Source organism: Scyliorhinus canicula, chromosome 15 (assembly GCF_902713615.1).
Source record: "Scyliorhinus canicula chromosome 15, sScyCan1.1, whole genome shotgun sequence".
NCBI classification, from domain to species: Eukaryota; Metazoa; Chordata; class Chondrichthyes; order Carcharhiniformes; family Scyliorhinidae; genus Scyliorhinus; species Scyliorhinus canicula.
Window position 1 is genome coordinate 70,220,222 of NC_052160.1, and position 17,531 is coordinate 70,237,752.

General features: G+C 46.4%; 1 protein-coding gene across 1 annotated transcript in view; it reads right to left on the reverse strand.

Moving 5' to 3' along the window:
* LOC119978346 overlaps positions 1 to 17,531 on the reverse strand; it is a 439,995-nt gene that overhangs the window by 45,144 nt on the left and 377,320 nt on the right. The window contains exons 65-69 of the mRNA XM_038819919.1: positions 15,202 to 15,389; positions 13,427 to 13,524; positions 10,085 to 10,269; positions 3,494 to 3,696; positions 1,280 to 1,442 (exon numbers count right to left, since the gene is read on the reverse strand). Coding sequence (XP_038675847.1) covers positions 1,280 to 1,442; positions 3,494 to 3,696; positions 10,085 to 10,269; positions 13,427 to 13,524; positions 15,202 to 15,389 — 837 coding nt within the window. The remainder of the gene's footprint in view (positions 1 to 1,279; positions 1,443 to 3,493; positions 3,697 to 10,084; positions 10,270 to 13,426; positions 13,525 to 15,201; positions 15,390 to 17,531) is intronic.

Genomic DNA, 17,531 nt, shown 5'->3' on the forward strand with positions numbered 1-17,531 from the left:
ATACCACCACCCCACCTCACACCATCACCCCCACTCCATCCCACTACCCCCACAACACAACTCCCAACCACCCCACACCACAAAACCACCCCCACACCATACCACCACCCCACCTCACCACCCCTACATCACCCCACTCCATCCCACCACCCTCACACCACACCACCACCCCACACTACAAAACCACCCCAATACCACACTACCACCCCCACCACACCACCCCCACACACCACAAAACCACCCCCAAACCACACCACCACCCCACATCATACCACCCCACATCACACCATCACCCCCACCCCACACCACCACCTCCACCCCAGCCAAACCCACAATCCAACTGAAATGAAATGAAATGAAAATCCGCTTATTGTCACGAGTAGGCTTCAAATGAAGTTACTGTGAAAAGCCCCTAGTCGCCACATTCCGGCGCCTGTCTGAAGGTCTGGCAGCGTCAGGTGATGGGGGAGCCCCTGGAGCTCGCTCCAGCTGCAGCCCCATCGCAAGGAGTAGCCTGGGGGCCACCGGGTACCCCTAGAGAGGAGGAGGTGATGGGTCCCTTGCCGGTGACTCCCGCAGGAGGGTGCTGGAACACCACAGTGCCTCGGACTCCCCCCTTCAAGTCCCTGGTGCATCCGATGGGCAGCGGACAGAACAAGGTGGCACCATGTCACCTGAGACACCCGAGAGACTGCCAGCCCAACCATGCCCCAGAAGATGGCTGTCAGGCTCCGCTGCTCCATGGTCATCCCCGAGGAGCTCAGCCTCGTACAGCCTCAGTGTATCTCTCAGGGCGGCAAGGATGATGGCAAACATTCCTAGTTGCATTCCAAAGTCCATTGTCTGCAGGGTGTGAAAGGCAAACATGATAGCATGCTGCGTACCCCAGTGCCCAACCAAGTCCAATGAGCTACACGGTGGCACTGGCCTGCACTGTACCGCATGTCCCTCTGCCCTTCCCCTCCTCCTCTCTCCCCCCCCCCCCCCCCCCCCCCCACCCCCCACCATTCCCCCTGTCACTCTGCCCTCCACACCTCCGGGCCCTATCAGTGTAGGGAAGGGATGGTGTGCACCCACATGCCAGTGTCACTCTGCACAACCACGGCATCGCTGGACGGAGAATCCCACCCCTGGTGTTTCCAGTTTTTGGAATTCTGGCCTGGTGTGGTTACAGTGTATTCAAAGTTCCATAATTTTCAGCGTATGGTTTGCCTTTAAATGGACAACGCACATCTACACTAGAGGTACAATTTAAAATGCAAATATTGCTCACACTAACCATGGTACCATCCAGGGAGGGTCAGGCTGCAGATTTCATATTGCATATCACACGACACAATAACTCCATTTTGATTTGTCACCTTGACTTCATTAAGATCCTTTCTGATTGTCACTCCATTCTTCTCCAGGGGTAGTTCACTGGCTTTGCAATTCTCTTCAACCTATGGAATACAACTTGAATTATATTTTCATTCATTAATTATGCTGACTAATTGTTCTATTTTAAAAAATAAAATGGGTTGAAAGAGTAAAATGCCCAGAAAAATATAACCTGTGGGTATTAAAACTGAAGATAATTAAGGTCCAAATTTCTGCACTCTTTGGTCATGTCTGTGCCAGTGATGCCATTTACAAGTAATGGCATGATGGGACGGAAATAACTTGAGTGTAAAGTTAGCATTGCAATGCCAATCCATAACACAGTTAGATAGTCAGCAAGTTGAAAATCGGCCTAATAATAATCTTTATTGTCACAAGTAGGTTTACATTAACATTGCAATGAAGTTACTGTGAAAAGCCCCTACTCACTACATTCCAGCACCGGGGGCGAAATTCTCCGACCCCCAGCAGGGTCGGAGAATCGTCTGCGGCCGCCGAAAATCCGGCCCCTGCCGTGGCAGAGATTCTCTGCCACCCGGGAAGTGGCGGTGGCGGGAATCTCGCCACTCCGACCGGCGAGGCCCCTGCGGTGATTCTCCGGCCCGAATGGGCCGAAGTCCTGCTGCTGGGAGGCCTCTCCCGCCGCCGAGGTTTGAACCACCTCTGTAACGGCGGGATCAGTGGCGCGAGTGGGTCCCTGGGGTCCTGGGGGGGAGGTGGGGGGTGATCGGACCCCGGGGGGGTGCCCCCACGGTGGCCAGGCCCATGATCGGGGCCCCTGGCTCAGACTCCGGGCCAGTGCCCTGGGGGCACTATTTCTCTTCCGCGGCCGCCACGGCCTCCGCCATGGCGGAAGCGGAAGGGAAACCCACATCGTGCATGCGCCGACCGGCGAAAGCCTTTCGGCCAGCCCCGCTGCCGGGGGCGCCAGTTTTTTGCGCCACTCTTCTGGTGCCAACCGCTCCGGCGCGGGGCTGGCCCCCAAAGGTGGGGGGAATTCCCCACCTTTGGGAGGCCCTACCCCGGAGTGGTTGGCGCCACTCCCCTACTCCGGGACCCTCCGTCACGCCGGGTAGGGGAGAATCTAGTCCCGGTTCTGGTACACTGAGGGAGAATTCAAAATGTCCAAATTACCTAACAGCACGTCTTTCGGGACTTATGGGAGGAAACCAGAGCACCCAGAGGAAAGCGATGCAGACACAGGGAGAACGTGCAGACTCCACGCAGACAGTGACCCAAGCTGTGCGTCGAACCCGGGACCCTGGAGCTGTGAAGTAACAGTGCTAATCACGGTGTTACCGTGCTGCCCAGTGAAAGCTGAAAGTTTAAGACGGGACTTTTGCTTGCACATTCATGGTCTCTTAAAGTATTTATGGTAGCACGGATCTGATAATCCGTCAGCACAATTGTGTTTATTGGTACAGGAGCCATATATAACTTTTAGGGTTAGAAGAAGAGAATAAATTATCTGTACAGGCACAGCTTTAAAAAAAACAAATCAGTCATGAAAACGTGAGGAACCTCATAACCCACTCTTTTAATTCGAAATCGCTATGCATTCAAAAAGTTCAACAAAACCGCACAGGAAACATTTTTGCAAAGAGGTCAATTGGAATTAGGGAACATTTCATTTAGAGTGGTATCCAGTGCTCCTTCGAACTCTCGCTCAGTAAACCTTCCTTTTTTTTTTGTTTCTTCATGGGATGTGGACGAAGCTGGCTGGGCCAGCATTTATTGCCCATCCCTGAGGGCATTTAAGAGTCAACCACATTTCTGTGGGTCTGGAGTCACATGTAGGCCAGATCACGTAAGGACGACAGATTTCCTTTCTTAAAAGGATATTAGTGAAGCAGATGGGTTTTTACAACAATGATTTCATAGTCACCTTTTCGACTTTTAATTCCAGGTTTTTAAATTTTTCCTGAGGCAGAATTGGACCAGTTGAACAGCCCTGATTGAAACAACCACTGGATATACTTGCTAACCATTATGTCCTTTCAGATTATTTCGTAGGAAAAGATTCTCAGTCCAAACAGAGTTTAAGATACATTTGTGTGGGTGTGATGAGAAAGAGCATTTCTGATAGCCTGTATTTGAGAGCTGGTGTTTTTACCTTAAGTCCTGGATATATATCTATGACGGTGTGATTCATTTCCACACGGAGGAAGTTCCTACCATCACTCTCAGAATTCAGTAACACTGTGAATGTGTTCCTCTGGAAATCTTTAGCTAAAAGAAAACTACACGTGCTGGCAAAATTGTACATCTTCCCATCAAATGTCACATAATGTTTGTTTCCAATGAGCAGGGCTTGATCTATGGAACATTTAAGGAAAAGAGTTTCAAAGTTTCATAAAGTGTTGCTCTGAACATAAATATTTATATTTAAATTACTTTTAAATTAAAAACAGATTTCAAACAAGTGCGGAATATCTTTCCCCTCTGGTGTCATACAAGGAACACTGTTGCCAAGACTGGCTTGCAAACAAGTGAAAACTGGATTTTACCAGTTATGTTTTGCATTCTAGCCCAAAGTAAAAAAAAAAATTGTTTTAGAATAATAAATGAGCCAGCATGTGGTGTGTTACATTCTTAAGTCTGAATGCCCATATGGTGTAACAGAGATGTTCTGTTACTGCTTGGGAGATTATACTTGTGAGAATCACTGAAAAGGCAAATTAACCCACTTTAGTTCCATCATCCAAATAGTAAAGACTCCCAATTTCCCCATCACAGAGTCCATGAATATCTCTTAGGGCTTTACGTCCATATCTACCTGAAGTTTATCCAAGTGTTGTTACACTTTGTGTGACAAAATTCTCATTAGTGTCAGCCCTTAATTTTCTTGTCATGAGCTGAACAAGCACGGCCATTGGGCACTTGTTATCAAGTGTCGCTATAACTATACACAGTAAAACATGTACACCTTAAAGTCTGGCATCAGCAGGTGTGCTCATTTCCAAAATGGTAATTTCAGCTCAATGGTGAGTTCTTTACCCAGCATCCACAGCAGGAGAGAAACTGCTCTATGCCTGAGACAGGCATTCACCCCTGGGAAAAGAGGGGGTTTCTACCTTTACAGGTGATGCCCATTCCAAAACGTTGCTCCTTTCACAAAATTGACTACCTGTGCATTCCATGTTTTAAACTATAAAAGGGCTTGATGCATTGAAAGGCCCTTGTAGTTACATATTTGCACGTGTCAGAGCGCCTCCTGTATATTTTATCATGCAAGTTATTTAAACATCTCAAACAATTTCCGTGTTTTCCTGAGTGGCAGTGCATTGGGGGCCCAGGTGGCACTGCCAAGGGTCAGGGCCCGAGGGTGGCCATGTCCATGAAAGGAGAGTGCAGGAGGGGGTATGAAGGGTGGGGGGGGGGGGGTGCAGTGCAGGTAAGAAAGGGTCTCTGGGAGTTGGGGGAGGGTTTGATGGGTGGGGACCCTCACTTTGGGTGGGTGTGAGGTAATGGCCATGTGTGTGGGGGTAACATTGCCATGGCTGGGGGGGGGGGGGGGGGGGGGGGGGTGAAGGCCATTTTGAGATCGGGGCACCTTTCAAAATGGCGGTCCGATCTCCGAGTTCAGCTCCACAGCGATGAAAAAAATTCTAAGGGCGAGATTGAACTAAATGGAAACAAAGTCCCATAGTGAGCGCTCACAGCGCCGAGAAACTCAATGCTATAAAATGGCATTCGGGTTAGATAGGGGCCCTCAGTGGGGAACGCGCAGCCAAGGTCGCACGTACCCCTGTTTTCTGCACTGAGGAGCTCCGCTTTACAATTATCAGTTAAACAGTTCTTAAACACAAGGAAATGCCTAAACTTACCATCTATACCTTGCTACTAACACCAATTAAGCAACCCAATACAATTCACACGCCACTTATGCATAAAATTAACAAAACAGGTTTGCTTGCTCAACTGTGCAGGTCATTGGAGAGAGCTCCTTTCAAGAGCAGACAGTACACTTCTGCTCAACCTAACAGCATTTGGCAAAATTTCTGTTCAACTTAAAATCCTTCTGTCTTGTCAGACTCAAATCCTATGGCAAACTGCAAAACTACAGACAGACCTGGCTCCTCTCATTAATTACATCATCTGCATCCCACTAAGTTTAACATGACCTGCTTATCTAGGACTAAATACAACCCCTCATAAATGATCTACCCCATCGGGAATCTCCAGCAACCACAACAATATCCCATTATCCCTCAATATGTAAACAAATAAATGGCTCGAAAGAATCACAACCTTACATTTTATGATCTTAATTACTGCCCTTGCAGACACACAGTCTGGCTATCTTCACCTAGGTTCTTTAATAATATTACTGCAACAAATATATACCTTAGCCCAGGCTTATAATAACATTACTGCAATAGATATAGGGTGCGATTTACCGGCCACATTGCATCCCAATGGGAGCGCAACATGGCCGGTAGAGGCGGGTGGGATTTATATCGCAACGTCTCACAAGATCGTGTTAGATCATCATTTTTAAAGTATGTCCCGATCTCAAAGTGAAAGGCTTCCCTCCCACCACCATTGCTGGCAGAGCCACATAGTGGGAAACCCCCCTTAAATTTGGTACCCTGGAGGTCCTGCCCCCCCCCCCCCCCCCGACCCTGCCCCTGCCAACTTGCCAGTGCCACGCGAAGGTAACTCTAGCCTCTGTATCCCCGGTGTGGTCATCACGACTGCTAAAGAGCAGTAAGGCTTCCCGCTGGTGTGACGTCACGCCGGCAGGGGGGGTCAAACATTGGATATCTCTGGAAGATATGGTGATTATATAAATGCATTCAAATTGATGGTAATTAAGTTCACATCCACGATGTACGTGAAGCTGATTATGCCGTAGGCGAAGGGTATGGAGGATCTAATTTGAGATCTTCCCGGAGCAAATCCCTGTAGCTCTCTGGTGAGACTTAACGGCCTTAATGGGATTTGTGTCCGTGGTGAATGGGCCTGGAAAATGCCCCTGTTGTCACCAAACATTAAGCTGCATCTGGCAGTAATTAATTAAAGCAAATGTCACTCTTCTCCCAACTTCTCCATGTAAATTCTTCAGAATACCTCTGGCTCAACTCACCACCCCAAGATCTTTCCCCTGCTGATGTTGCTCACTACAACCTTGGTTCAAACATGAGCAAAAGAGCTGGATTTGGATTTGTTTATTGTCACGTGTACTGAGGTACATTGAAACATATTGTGCTGCATGGAGCTCAGACAGGTAATTCGTACATGAAAAATACATAAGGCAAAAATAAATACACAATGTACATAAAATACACAATGTAAATACATAGACGCCGGCATCGGGTGAAGCATACTGAGTGTAGTACTACTCAGTAGGGAAGATGTGTGAAGAGATAAGATCAGTCCATAAGAGGGCCATTTAGGAGTCTGGTAACAGCGGGGAAGAAGCTGTTTTTGAATCTGTTTGTGCGTGTTCTCAGATTTTTGTACCTCCTGCCTGATGGAAGAAGTTGAAAAGAGTAAGCCGGGTGGGAGGGGTCTTTGATTATGCTGCCCACTTTCCCAAGGCAGCGAGAGGTATAGACAGAGTCAATGGATGGGAGGCAGGTTTGTGTGATGGACTGGGCTGTGTTCACAACTCCCTGTAGTTTCTTACAGTCTTGGGCCGAGCAGTTCCCTACCAGGCTGCGATGCAGCCAGATAGGGTGCTTTCTATGGTGCATCTGTAAAAGTTGGTAAGAGTCAGTGTGGACATGCCAAATTTCCTTAGTTTCCTGAGAAAGTATAGGTTCTGTTGTGCTTCCTTGGTCATAGCATCGATGTGGGTGGACCAGGACAGGTTGGTGGTGATGTGCACAGCTAGCAATTTGAGGCTGTGAACCATCTTCACTTGGCACCGTTGATGTTGACTGAGGTGTGTACAGTACTTTGCTTCCTGAAGTCAATGACCACCTCTAGTTATGCTGAAATTAAGGGAGATACACCACTCCACTAGATTCTCCACCTCCCTCCTGTATTCTGACTCCACTAGAACATAGAACAGTACAGCACCGAACAGGCCCTTCGGCCCTCGATGTTGTGCCGTGCAATGATCACCCTACTCAAACCCACGTATCCACCCTATACCCGTAACCCAACAATCCCCCCATTAACCTTACACTACAGGCAATTTAGCATGGCCAATCCACCTAACCCGCACATCTTTGGACTGTGGGAGGAAACCGGAGCACCCGGAGGAAACCCACGCACACACGGGGAGGACGTGCAGACTCCACACAGACAGTGACCCAGCCGGGAATCGAACCTGGGACCCTGGAGCTGTGAAGCATTTATGCTAACCACCATACTACCGTGCTGTCCCCTACAGTTGAGTTGTCAGCAAACTTGTAGATGGAGTTGGAGCCAAATTTTGCCATGCAGTCGTGTGTGTATAGGGAGTATAGTAGGGGGCGATGTTTGCAGCCTTGAGGGTCCCAGTATGGAGTACTATTGTGTAGGAGGTGTTGTTTATCCTTACTGATTGTGGTCTGTGGGTCAGAACATCGAGGATCCAGTTGCAGAGTGAGGAGTCAAGTCCAAGGTTTTGGAGCTTTGATATGAGCTTGACTGGGATGATGGTGTTGAAGGTGGAGCTCTAGTCAATAAATATGAGTCTGATGTAGGAGTCCTTGTTGACGAGATGCTCCAGGCATGAGTGTAGGGCCAGGGAGATGGCGCCTGCTATGGACCAGTTGTGGCAGTATGTGAATTGCAGTGGGCCTAGGCATTCTGAGAGTATGGTGTTGATGTGCCCCATGACCAACCTCTCGTAGCAATTCATTACGATCGATGTCAAGGCTTGATGGTTTCCTGATTGAACCGACCATAGAATGCATTGAGTTCATAGGGGAGGGGCGCGCTGCTGCCGTCGGTTTTGCTCGGCATCGCTTTGTAGCCCGTTATGTTGTTTAAGCCTTGCCACAACCTACGAGAGTCCATGACGCTAGTCTGTGACTCTAGCTTGGTCTAATATTGTCTCTTGGTATCCCTGATGATTTTGCGGAGGTCGTACCTGGATTTCTTTGCTGAATGCCAGAGGTGAGGCGAGAGTAACTGCCCTAGACATCAAGGCAGCATTTGACCGGTTATTGCATCAAGGAGCCCTAGCTAAACTGGAGTCAATGGGAATCAGGCGGAAAACTCTCTGGTTGCAGTCATACCTGGCATAAAGGAAGATGGTTGTGGTGGTTGGAGGTCAATCATCTCAACTCCTGGACATCACTCCAGGAGTTCCTCAGCGTAGTCTCCTAGACCCAACCCATTATCAGCTGCTTCATCAACAACCTGCTTTCCATCAGAAGGTCAGAAGTGGGATGTTTGCGATGAATGCACAATGTTCGGCACCATTCGCGACTCCTCAGATCATGAAACAGTCCATTGCCAAATGCAGCAACACCTGGACAATATCCAGGCTTGGGCTGACAAGTGGCAAGTTACATTCGCGCCACGTAAATGCCAGGTAAATACCATCTCCCACAAGAGAGGATCTAACCACCGCCCCTTCACATTCAATGGCATTACCATCATTGAATCCCCCACAATCAAAATCCTGGGGGTTACCAATGATCAGAAACTGAACTGGACTAGCCACATTAATACTGTCAAAGGCTAGGAATCCCACTGGGAGTAACTCACCTCCTGACCATCCAAAGCCTGTCCAGCATCTACAAGGCACAAGTCAGGAGTGTAATGGAATACTCTTGACTTGCCTGGATGGATACAGCTCCAACCACATTCAAAAAGCTTGACACCATCCAGGACAAAGCAGCCCACTTGATTGCTCCCCCTTCCACAACCATTCAAACCCTCCACCACCAATGAACAGTGGCAACTGTGTGTACCATCTACAAGCTGCACTGCAGTGACTCACCAAGGTTCCTTAGACAGCACCTTCCAAACCCACAGCTACTAGAATCTAGAAGGACAAGAGCACCAGATACTTGTAAACCCCACCACCTGAAGATTCCCCTGCAAGTCACTCACCAACCTGACTTGGAAATAAATCACCGCTCCTTCACTGTTGCTGGAGCAACATCCTGCAACTCCCTCCCTAACAGCACAATGGATGTACCTACATCTCAAGGACTGCAGCGGTTCAAAGGCAACTTACTACTACCTTCTGAAGGGCATCTAGGGATTGGCAACAAATGATGATCGAACCAGCGACGCCCACATCCCATAAATGAATTTTTTAAAAAATGTGACCCGGCTGCACGTTGGCCCTGACCCCTCGCCATGTTATGAACCTGTTTTCAATATAACCACCTCTTATTCATGGCCTCGGTGTTGCTCTTTCCCACTCCCAGCCCAGTTGCTGTTCCTCGTGCGGATTACCTATACTTGCATTGGGGAAGTACGGAGGGTCCACACAGGGGAAGCATGAGGGTCTGCACAGGGCAGGAATGGGCAGTAAATGTCTGCAAATCAATGTGCGGTGCTAACTGTCAAACCCTTGCTGCCTTGCGTTTGCAGTATGCAAACGTGTTGCACTGTGAGAGACAGAAATGTGATTACCTGAATCCCACAGTCAGCTGCTGCACTCAATGCTGGCATGCTGTGAGGAAGCTCAAAGCAAACTCAATTTTATTGAGAAAATAATTCGTAATAATAATAAATTCACAGGGTATCACTCAGAAAATCCCCAAGAGTGCTTCACACAACGAGGTATCTTGACGTTCCAACAACTTACGTTCAAATGGACTGTCCATCATCCGGTGTTTTAGTCTGTAATATTCTGCGATGGGGTTTATATTGTACAGACTCCTCAGTGTCTTTATCAGCTTGGTTTCAACAAGGTAGTTGGTCATTTTAGCCACATCAAGCAACTGTTCCCCCGTGGGCAACAACGGCACATTCACAACAACAGAACAATCTCTGCAATATAGATTCATGAGGCATGAAAAAATGAAAGCTAGCAGCAACTTGTTTTATATACAGGATCCAATTTAACTGAAATGTGGCACCAAATGCTTTTTAACTAGTGTGGAAATTAGCTTTTCAAATATTGCACTTAATAGCTTGTTGATGGCCTGTAGTTGAAAGAAAATACTTGCATTCATTCAGCATAATTTATATCCAGTAAATGTCCAAAAGTACTTCAGAGCCAGTGAAATACTTTTAAAGTATAGACCCCCTCCATTGAAATATAAGCAAACATTACAGTCAATTTTACACAGTAAGATCCCACAAACAAATATGAGATAAATGACTAAACGGTCTGTTTTTACTTCTTTGTTGAGAGGTCAATGTGGACCAGGCACTAGGAGAGCACGCCAGCTCTACTTTCAATATCTACATCAGGCCTTATCAATCAACAGTTTAACATCTCAGCTGAAGGACAGCACCTCAGACAGTGCCTCTTCAGCACTGCACTGAAGTGTCAGTCGAGGTTATGTGCGCATGTTCCTGGAATGGGGTTTGTATAGCCTGGGCCCATTAAGATCCAAAAAGACGAGGTGTTGGGCATCTTGAAAAATATTAAGGTGGCTAAGTCCCCAGGGCCTGATGGGATCTACCCCAGAATACTGAAGGAGGCAAGAGAGGAAATTGCTGAGGCCTTGATAGAAATCTTTGGATCCTCACTATCTTCAGGTGATGTCCCGGAGGACTGGAGAATAGCCAATGTTGTTCCTTTGTTTGAGAAGGGTAGCAAGGATAATCCAGGGAACTACAGGCCGGTGAGCCTTACATCAGTGGTAGGGAAATTACTGGAGAGAATTCTTTGAGACAGGATTTACTCCCATTTGGAAGCAAGTGGTCGTATTAGCGAGAGGCAGCATGGTTTTGTGAAGGGGAGGTCGTGTCTCACTAACTTGAAAAGAGTTTTTCGAGGAGGTCACAAAGATGATTGATGTAGGTAAGGCAGTGGATGTTGTGTATATGGACCACAGTAAGGCCTTTGACTAGGTCCCGCATGGCAGACTGGTACAAAAGGTGAAGTCACATGGGATCAGAGGTGAGCTGGCAAGATGGATACAGAACTGGCTAGGTCATAAAAGGCAGAGAGTAGCAATGGAAGGGTGATTTTCTGATTGGAGGGCTGTGATTATTGGTGTTCCGCAGGGATCAGTGCTGGGACCGTTGCTGTTTGTAGTATACATATATGATTTGGAGGAAAATGTAATTAGTCTGATTAGTAAGTTTGCGGACGACACAAAGGTTGGTGGAATTGTGGATAGCGATGAGGACTGTCAGAGGATACAGCAGGATTTAGATTGTTTGGAGACTTGGGCGGCGAGATGGCAGATGGAGTTTAATTCGGACAAATGTGAGGTACTGCACTTTGGAATGTCTAATACAGTGAATGGTAGAACCCTCAAGAGTATTGACAGTCAGAGAGATCTTGGTGCACAGGTCCACAGGTCACTGAAAGGGGCAACACAGGTGGAGAAGGTAGTCAAGAAGGCAGGCGGCATGCTTGCCTTCATTGGCCGGGGCATTGAGTATAAAAATTGGCAAGTCATGTTGCAGCTGTATAGAACCTTAGTTAGGCCACATTTGGAGTTGTGTGTTCAATTCTGGTCGCCGCACTACCAGAAGGATGTGGAGGCTTTAGAGAAGGTGCAGAAGAGATTTACCAGGATGTTGCCTGGTATGGAGGGCATTAGCTATGATGAGAGGTTGAATGAACTTGGTTTGTTCTCACTGGAACGAAGGAGGTTGAGGGGCGACCTGATAGAGGTCTACAAAGTTATGAGGGGCATAGACAGAGTGGATAGTCAGAGACTTTTTCTGGGTAAAGGGGTCAATTACTAGGGGGCATAGGTTTAAGGTGCGAGGGGCAAGGTTTAGAGGAGATGTACGAGGCAAGTTTTTTTTTTACACAGAGGGTAGTGGGTGCCTGGAACTCACTTCAGGAGGAGGTGGTGGAAGCAGGGACGATAGTGACGTTTAAGGGGCATCTTGACAAATACATGAATAGGATGGGAATAGAGGGATACGGACCCCGGGTTTTAGTTGAGATGGGCAGCATGGTCGGCGCAGGCTTGGAGGGCCAAATGGCCTGTTCCTGTGCTTTACTTTTCTTTGTTCTTTGTTGTTCTTTGGATCCTGTACCTTCTAACACAGGCACTTATTGAGATGAGAACTTCTGCAAAAAAATCTAAACTTTTCACAAATTACTCAATAATTGTTGATGTTCATAGAAACAAGAGTACATCGCAAAACATGCTTAACTCACTGTTATGCAGAGGTGTGTTACCAATTTTATCTGGTTGACACAACAATCTTTTGGAAAAAAGCATCAAATGCAACTCAAATATAGTTATAAATGCATAATATTTGGTATAATATTTTTGAATATAGTACATCGCTCCTTGATATTCAGCTGCATTACCATCGCTGGGTCGCCTACTATCAACATCCTTAGGGTTACCACTGATGAAAAACTAAACTGGACTAGCCAAATAAATACTGTGGCTAGAACAGCAGGTCAGAGGGTAGGTATCCTGCAGTGAGTAATTCACCTCCTGACTCCTGTCCATCATCTATAGGCACATGTCAGACAATACTCCCCACTTGTCTGGATGAGGGTAGCTCCAACAACACTCAAGAAGTTCCACACCACCTCTGACAAAGTAACTGTTTGATTGGTGCATCAGCTATAAACATTCACTCCCTCCACTACCGATGAACAGTGGCAGCAGTGTATACCATCTACAGGATGCACTGCAGGAACTCACCAAGGCTCCTTAGATAGCCACCTTCCAAACCCACAACTACTACCATCTAGAAGGACAAGGGCAGCAGACACATAGGAACACCACCATCTGGAAGCCCCTCCTCCAAGGCACTCATCATTCTGAATTGGAAATATATTGTCGTTCCCTCACAGTTGCTGGGTCATAATCCTTGAATTCCCTCCAGAATAGCACAGTGACTGTACCTACACTCAGAGACTGCAGCGGTTGAAGAAGGCAGCTCACCACCACCTTCTGAAGGGCAACTGGGGATGGGCAACAAATGCTGGCCTAACCAGCGACGCCCACATCTCTTGAATGAATTTTTAAAAATTCAATAACCTGGTACTTACTCAGGTGAGTATTTGTAGAGATTTGCAAGTGGCTTATGGATCTTGCTTGTAGCTTTGGAGAGTTTAGCTTCTGCCCAATTCAATAGTTGCTGTGTTGCCTGTTTGGAAATGGGGAACAGTATTATCTTCACAAATGTCAGATTTAAATAGACAGCGGCAAAAAAAAAATGAAGGGAATAATAAATGAAACTGAGGAATACCATAAATACAAGCTATTTGATAAGTCAGAACTAATCAACCAAGAACAAGGAAAGTAAAATATTCTGAACCAAAATTAAATTTGATTTATTTTCTACTTTGATTATATTGGAAATCTCAGGAACTAAATTATGCATTTGTCAGTTTTGTGCAATATCAGAAAATATCGGGAATTCTCCAGTCTTCGGGATTCTGTTCCCGCCGGCAGCGCAGCCCGCCAGTGAGTTTCCCAGCAGCGTGGGTTGGCTTCACTGGGAAATCCCATTGACAAGCAGTGGGACTGGAGAGTCCCGCCTCCAGCGAATGGTGTGCTGCCGAGAAACAAAGGGCTGGGGGACCGGAGAATCCAGCCCAATATCTTTTGCTGATCCATTTTGACTCTGTTCCTGTTCATCAATGGAACAAGTCTGGAATTTCTCGGAGGGAACACTGAGTTTTGTGACTGATTCTCTTTACTTTTTGTCAACTGATATTATGGTTCCTGACTCTCTTGAGCTGCTCTGCCTTTCTCTCTTCATATCATCTATCATATCTATTCATATGGGGGCAGCACGGTAGTATTCTGGATAGCACAATTGCTTCACAGCTCCAGGGTCCCAGGTTCGATTCCAGCTTGGGTCACGGTCTGTGCGGAGTCTGCACATCCTCCCCGTGTGTGTGTGGGTTTCCTCCGGGTGCTCCGGTTTCCTCCCACAGTCCAAAGATGTGCAGGTTAGGTGGATTGGCCATGATAAATTGCCCTTAGTGTCCAAAATTGCCCTTAGTGTTGGATGGGGTTACTGGGTTATGGGGATAGGGTGGCGGCGTTGCCCTTGGGTAGGGTGCTCTTTCCAAGAGCTGGTGCAGACTCGATGGGCAGAATGGCCTCCTTGTGCACTGTAAATTCTATGATTCTATGATATCAAAGACTAGGCCTTAACCTAGTGACATACTGAGTTTGCTAGGCAGGGTATGGGGGCGAGCTGCACCTGTGGCCATAACAAGTTTCCCTCCTACCGAGATAGAACATACGGTTACCATCGAAGGTTCCATTTATCAACCTGCGCAGATTTCAGTGATTTGTTGCAATCGAGTTTGAATGACACACATGCCCCAGGATATAAGTCATAATGTTTTCATTCTGCCACTCATATATTTATTTTGGAATTTGTTTCTGGATTTATCTCTAAATTATCGCTGCTCAGGCCAACTAAATACACGTCGCAGCATGAATCTCCACTTTGGAGGATGGTGTAAAATGGGCAATATTAATTCAGTTTTCCCTTGAAGTCAATGATAACTGGGAGGGGCATATCTCTCTGGGTAGCATCCCTGATTATTCTGAAGTCTCTGAAGCATAGCTCATGCGGCAATGGGGTGGACCCCAAGTCAGAAAGGGAATCGAATCCCACACTGTTGATGTTATTCTGAACTACACACTCCAAATATCTTGCTATTCCTAATTTATAGGACTGACCATGAGTTTTTTAAGAATCAATAAGGTCAACTGAAGCTGAGAAACAAATAAAATTTTCCTAGTATAAGGAATCTCGATCGTAAAAAGTATTCTCCTCTGCAGTGCAGCATTTAATACTTACCAAATCAAATGCTTGCTTGGCAATATACAGCACCTGTGGCACTGATTGTAGCAGCCATGTATCCTCAACTACTGTGGGTATAAAAGATTGAATTTTCTCCAGATACTCCTCGGTTTTCTGTTTCCACTCTTGGTCTAGTTCCTTCAGCGTCACATCGTAGTAAGCATCCTTCAGCGTGGCCACAGGCTCTGAAAATCAAAATGGCCTAACTATTACTATATTTTTAAAAAACTGCACATCATACAGCTCTTGCCCATTGCTTCCCTTACAACTTGCTATTCCTACAATTAGAATTGTTTGTTGCACCTTTGGGGAAGAGTGGAGCAATGTTGGAAGAATTATCAATCTGTTGAACTGTATTATGAACTGCAACTTCCAAACAAGTCCTGGAGTGCGCCTTGAACCCAAATCGCCTGGCTAACCATTGAGCCACAAGGCCACCGACAATCATAGTGAAAAGATGCCAAAAGTATTTAACATGCTGCAATTACACCTTCCCACCAGTGGAGGCGAAGTGGGATAATTATAGCCATGGGACACTGGTCAATCTCTCCCATCGTGGAAATAATGTAAATGGGGAAAGCGAGATGATTACAGCTACTTGTAAACTCCCATGGTCAAACAGTTGTGATGGTGTGTATATTTTAAGCTGCAGTTCAGTGATGGTGTATTTTTCCTTCATTTCTTTTTAAACACTGTTTGGATCAATGACAAAGTGTGATATTTTGAAGGAAAAGCAGAGTGTGTGATAGATAAGTGAAAAGACACAAAACTTTATTTTATATAAACACACATACATCAGCAGATCTCTCGGGATTGTGCTCAGTGAGTCAGAGATTGGACTGTTAGGAGATCACAGAATTGTTACAGAGCAGAAGGAGGCCATTCAGCCCATCACGTCTGTCCAGGCTCGCTGAATGAGCATGACTGAGGGTTGTGACAGTGAAAGAATTTGTTAGGCAGTTTGTAAGAATGCTGCTTATTCAGAAGCAGCAAAGTAAATCATAGAATCATGGAATTTACAGTGCAGAAGGAGGCCATTCAGCCCATGGAGTCTGCACGGCCCTTGGAAAGAGCACCCTACCCAAGCTCACGCCTCCACCATATCCCTGTAACCCAGTAACCCCACCTCACATTTTTGGACGCTAAGGGCAATCTAGAATGGCCAATTCACCAAAATGCACATCTTTGGGCTGTGGGAGGAAATCGGAGCACCCGGTGGAAACCCACACAGACATGGGGAGAACGTACAGACTCCACACAGACAGTGACCCAAGCCGGGAATCGAACCTGGGACCCTGGAGCTGTGAAGCAACTGTGTTAACTACTATGCTACCATGCTGCCCTAAATGTGGCTGTTGTTCCTGCGCCAACTCTCAGACACTACTTCCTCCCCCTTCCTGGAACATGACCCCATTAATAACTAATTTAAAATAACTAATCTTAACTATGCTGTGATCAATTTCTCTCTCTGCTTATACTCTACTGGCTAGAATACCCAAGATTCCCTGAGTTCTTATTTATACTGGGAAGTGGTGGTGCCCTCTACTGATTGTGTTACACGGAGATGTAATTGTTAACCTTTTACTTGTCTACATATATACATATCATTACAGTGACCAATTGAGGGGACGAAATAAAGGGGAGCCAGTTCACTCGTCCTCAACCGGTTGTAACATGGGTCACATTGGATAATCTGTAGAAGGACTTCAGGCGATGAGGATGCTCAAACACTTGAGGGTACAGAAGAGATTTATGAGTGTGTTGCCAGGGATGGAACATTTTAACAAAGGGGAAAGATTGGTTGGGTTGGAGTTATTTTCTTTGGAACTGAGGAGATGGAGGAGAGATTTAATTAAGTTGTCCAAGATTATGAGGGGCCTGGATAGAATGGAATGGAAGGACCCGTTTCCCTTAACAGCAAGGTCAATAACCAGGGCCATAGATTTAAAGTAATTTGAAGAAGGATTCGAGGGAAGATGAGGAGTAATCCTTCCACCCATAGAGTACCAGGGTGGTGGAGGCAAAAACACTCATCACATTTAAAAAACACTTGGAGGTGCACTAACCTAACCTACAGGGTCACTGACCAAAAGTTGGAGATGGGATTAGGCTGGATAGCTTTCTCTTAGCCGGCATGGGCAAGGTGGCAAGTCTTTTAATACTTCAATGATATGTTGGTCGTGAAGCCTGTCTTAATTCATGCCTATTTAAATTCACAGTTGGAAAATTGGGCTGGTTTCCTTACAAGGCTGCAGTTCTCCTGATTTTATCCTTCACATTATGTGCTAACTAACAATCTATTGCACAAAATACTCTAACAGCAAAAT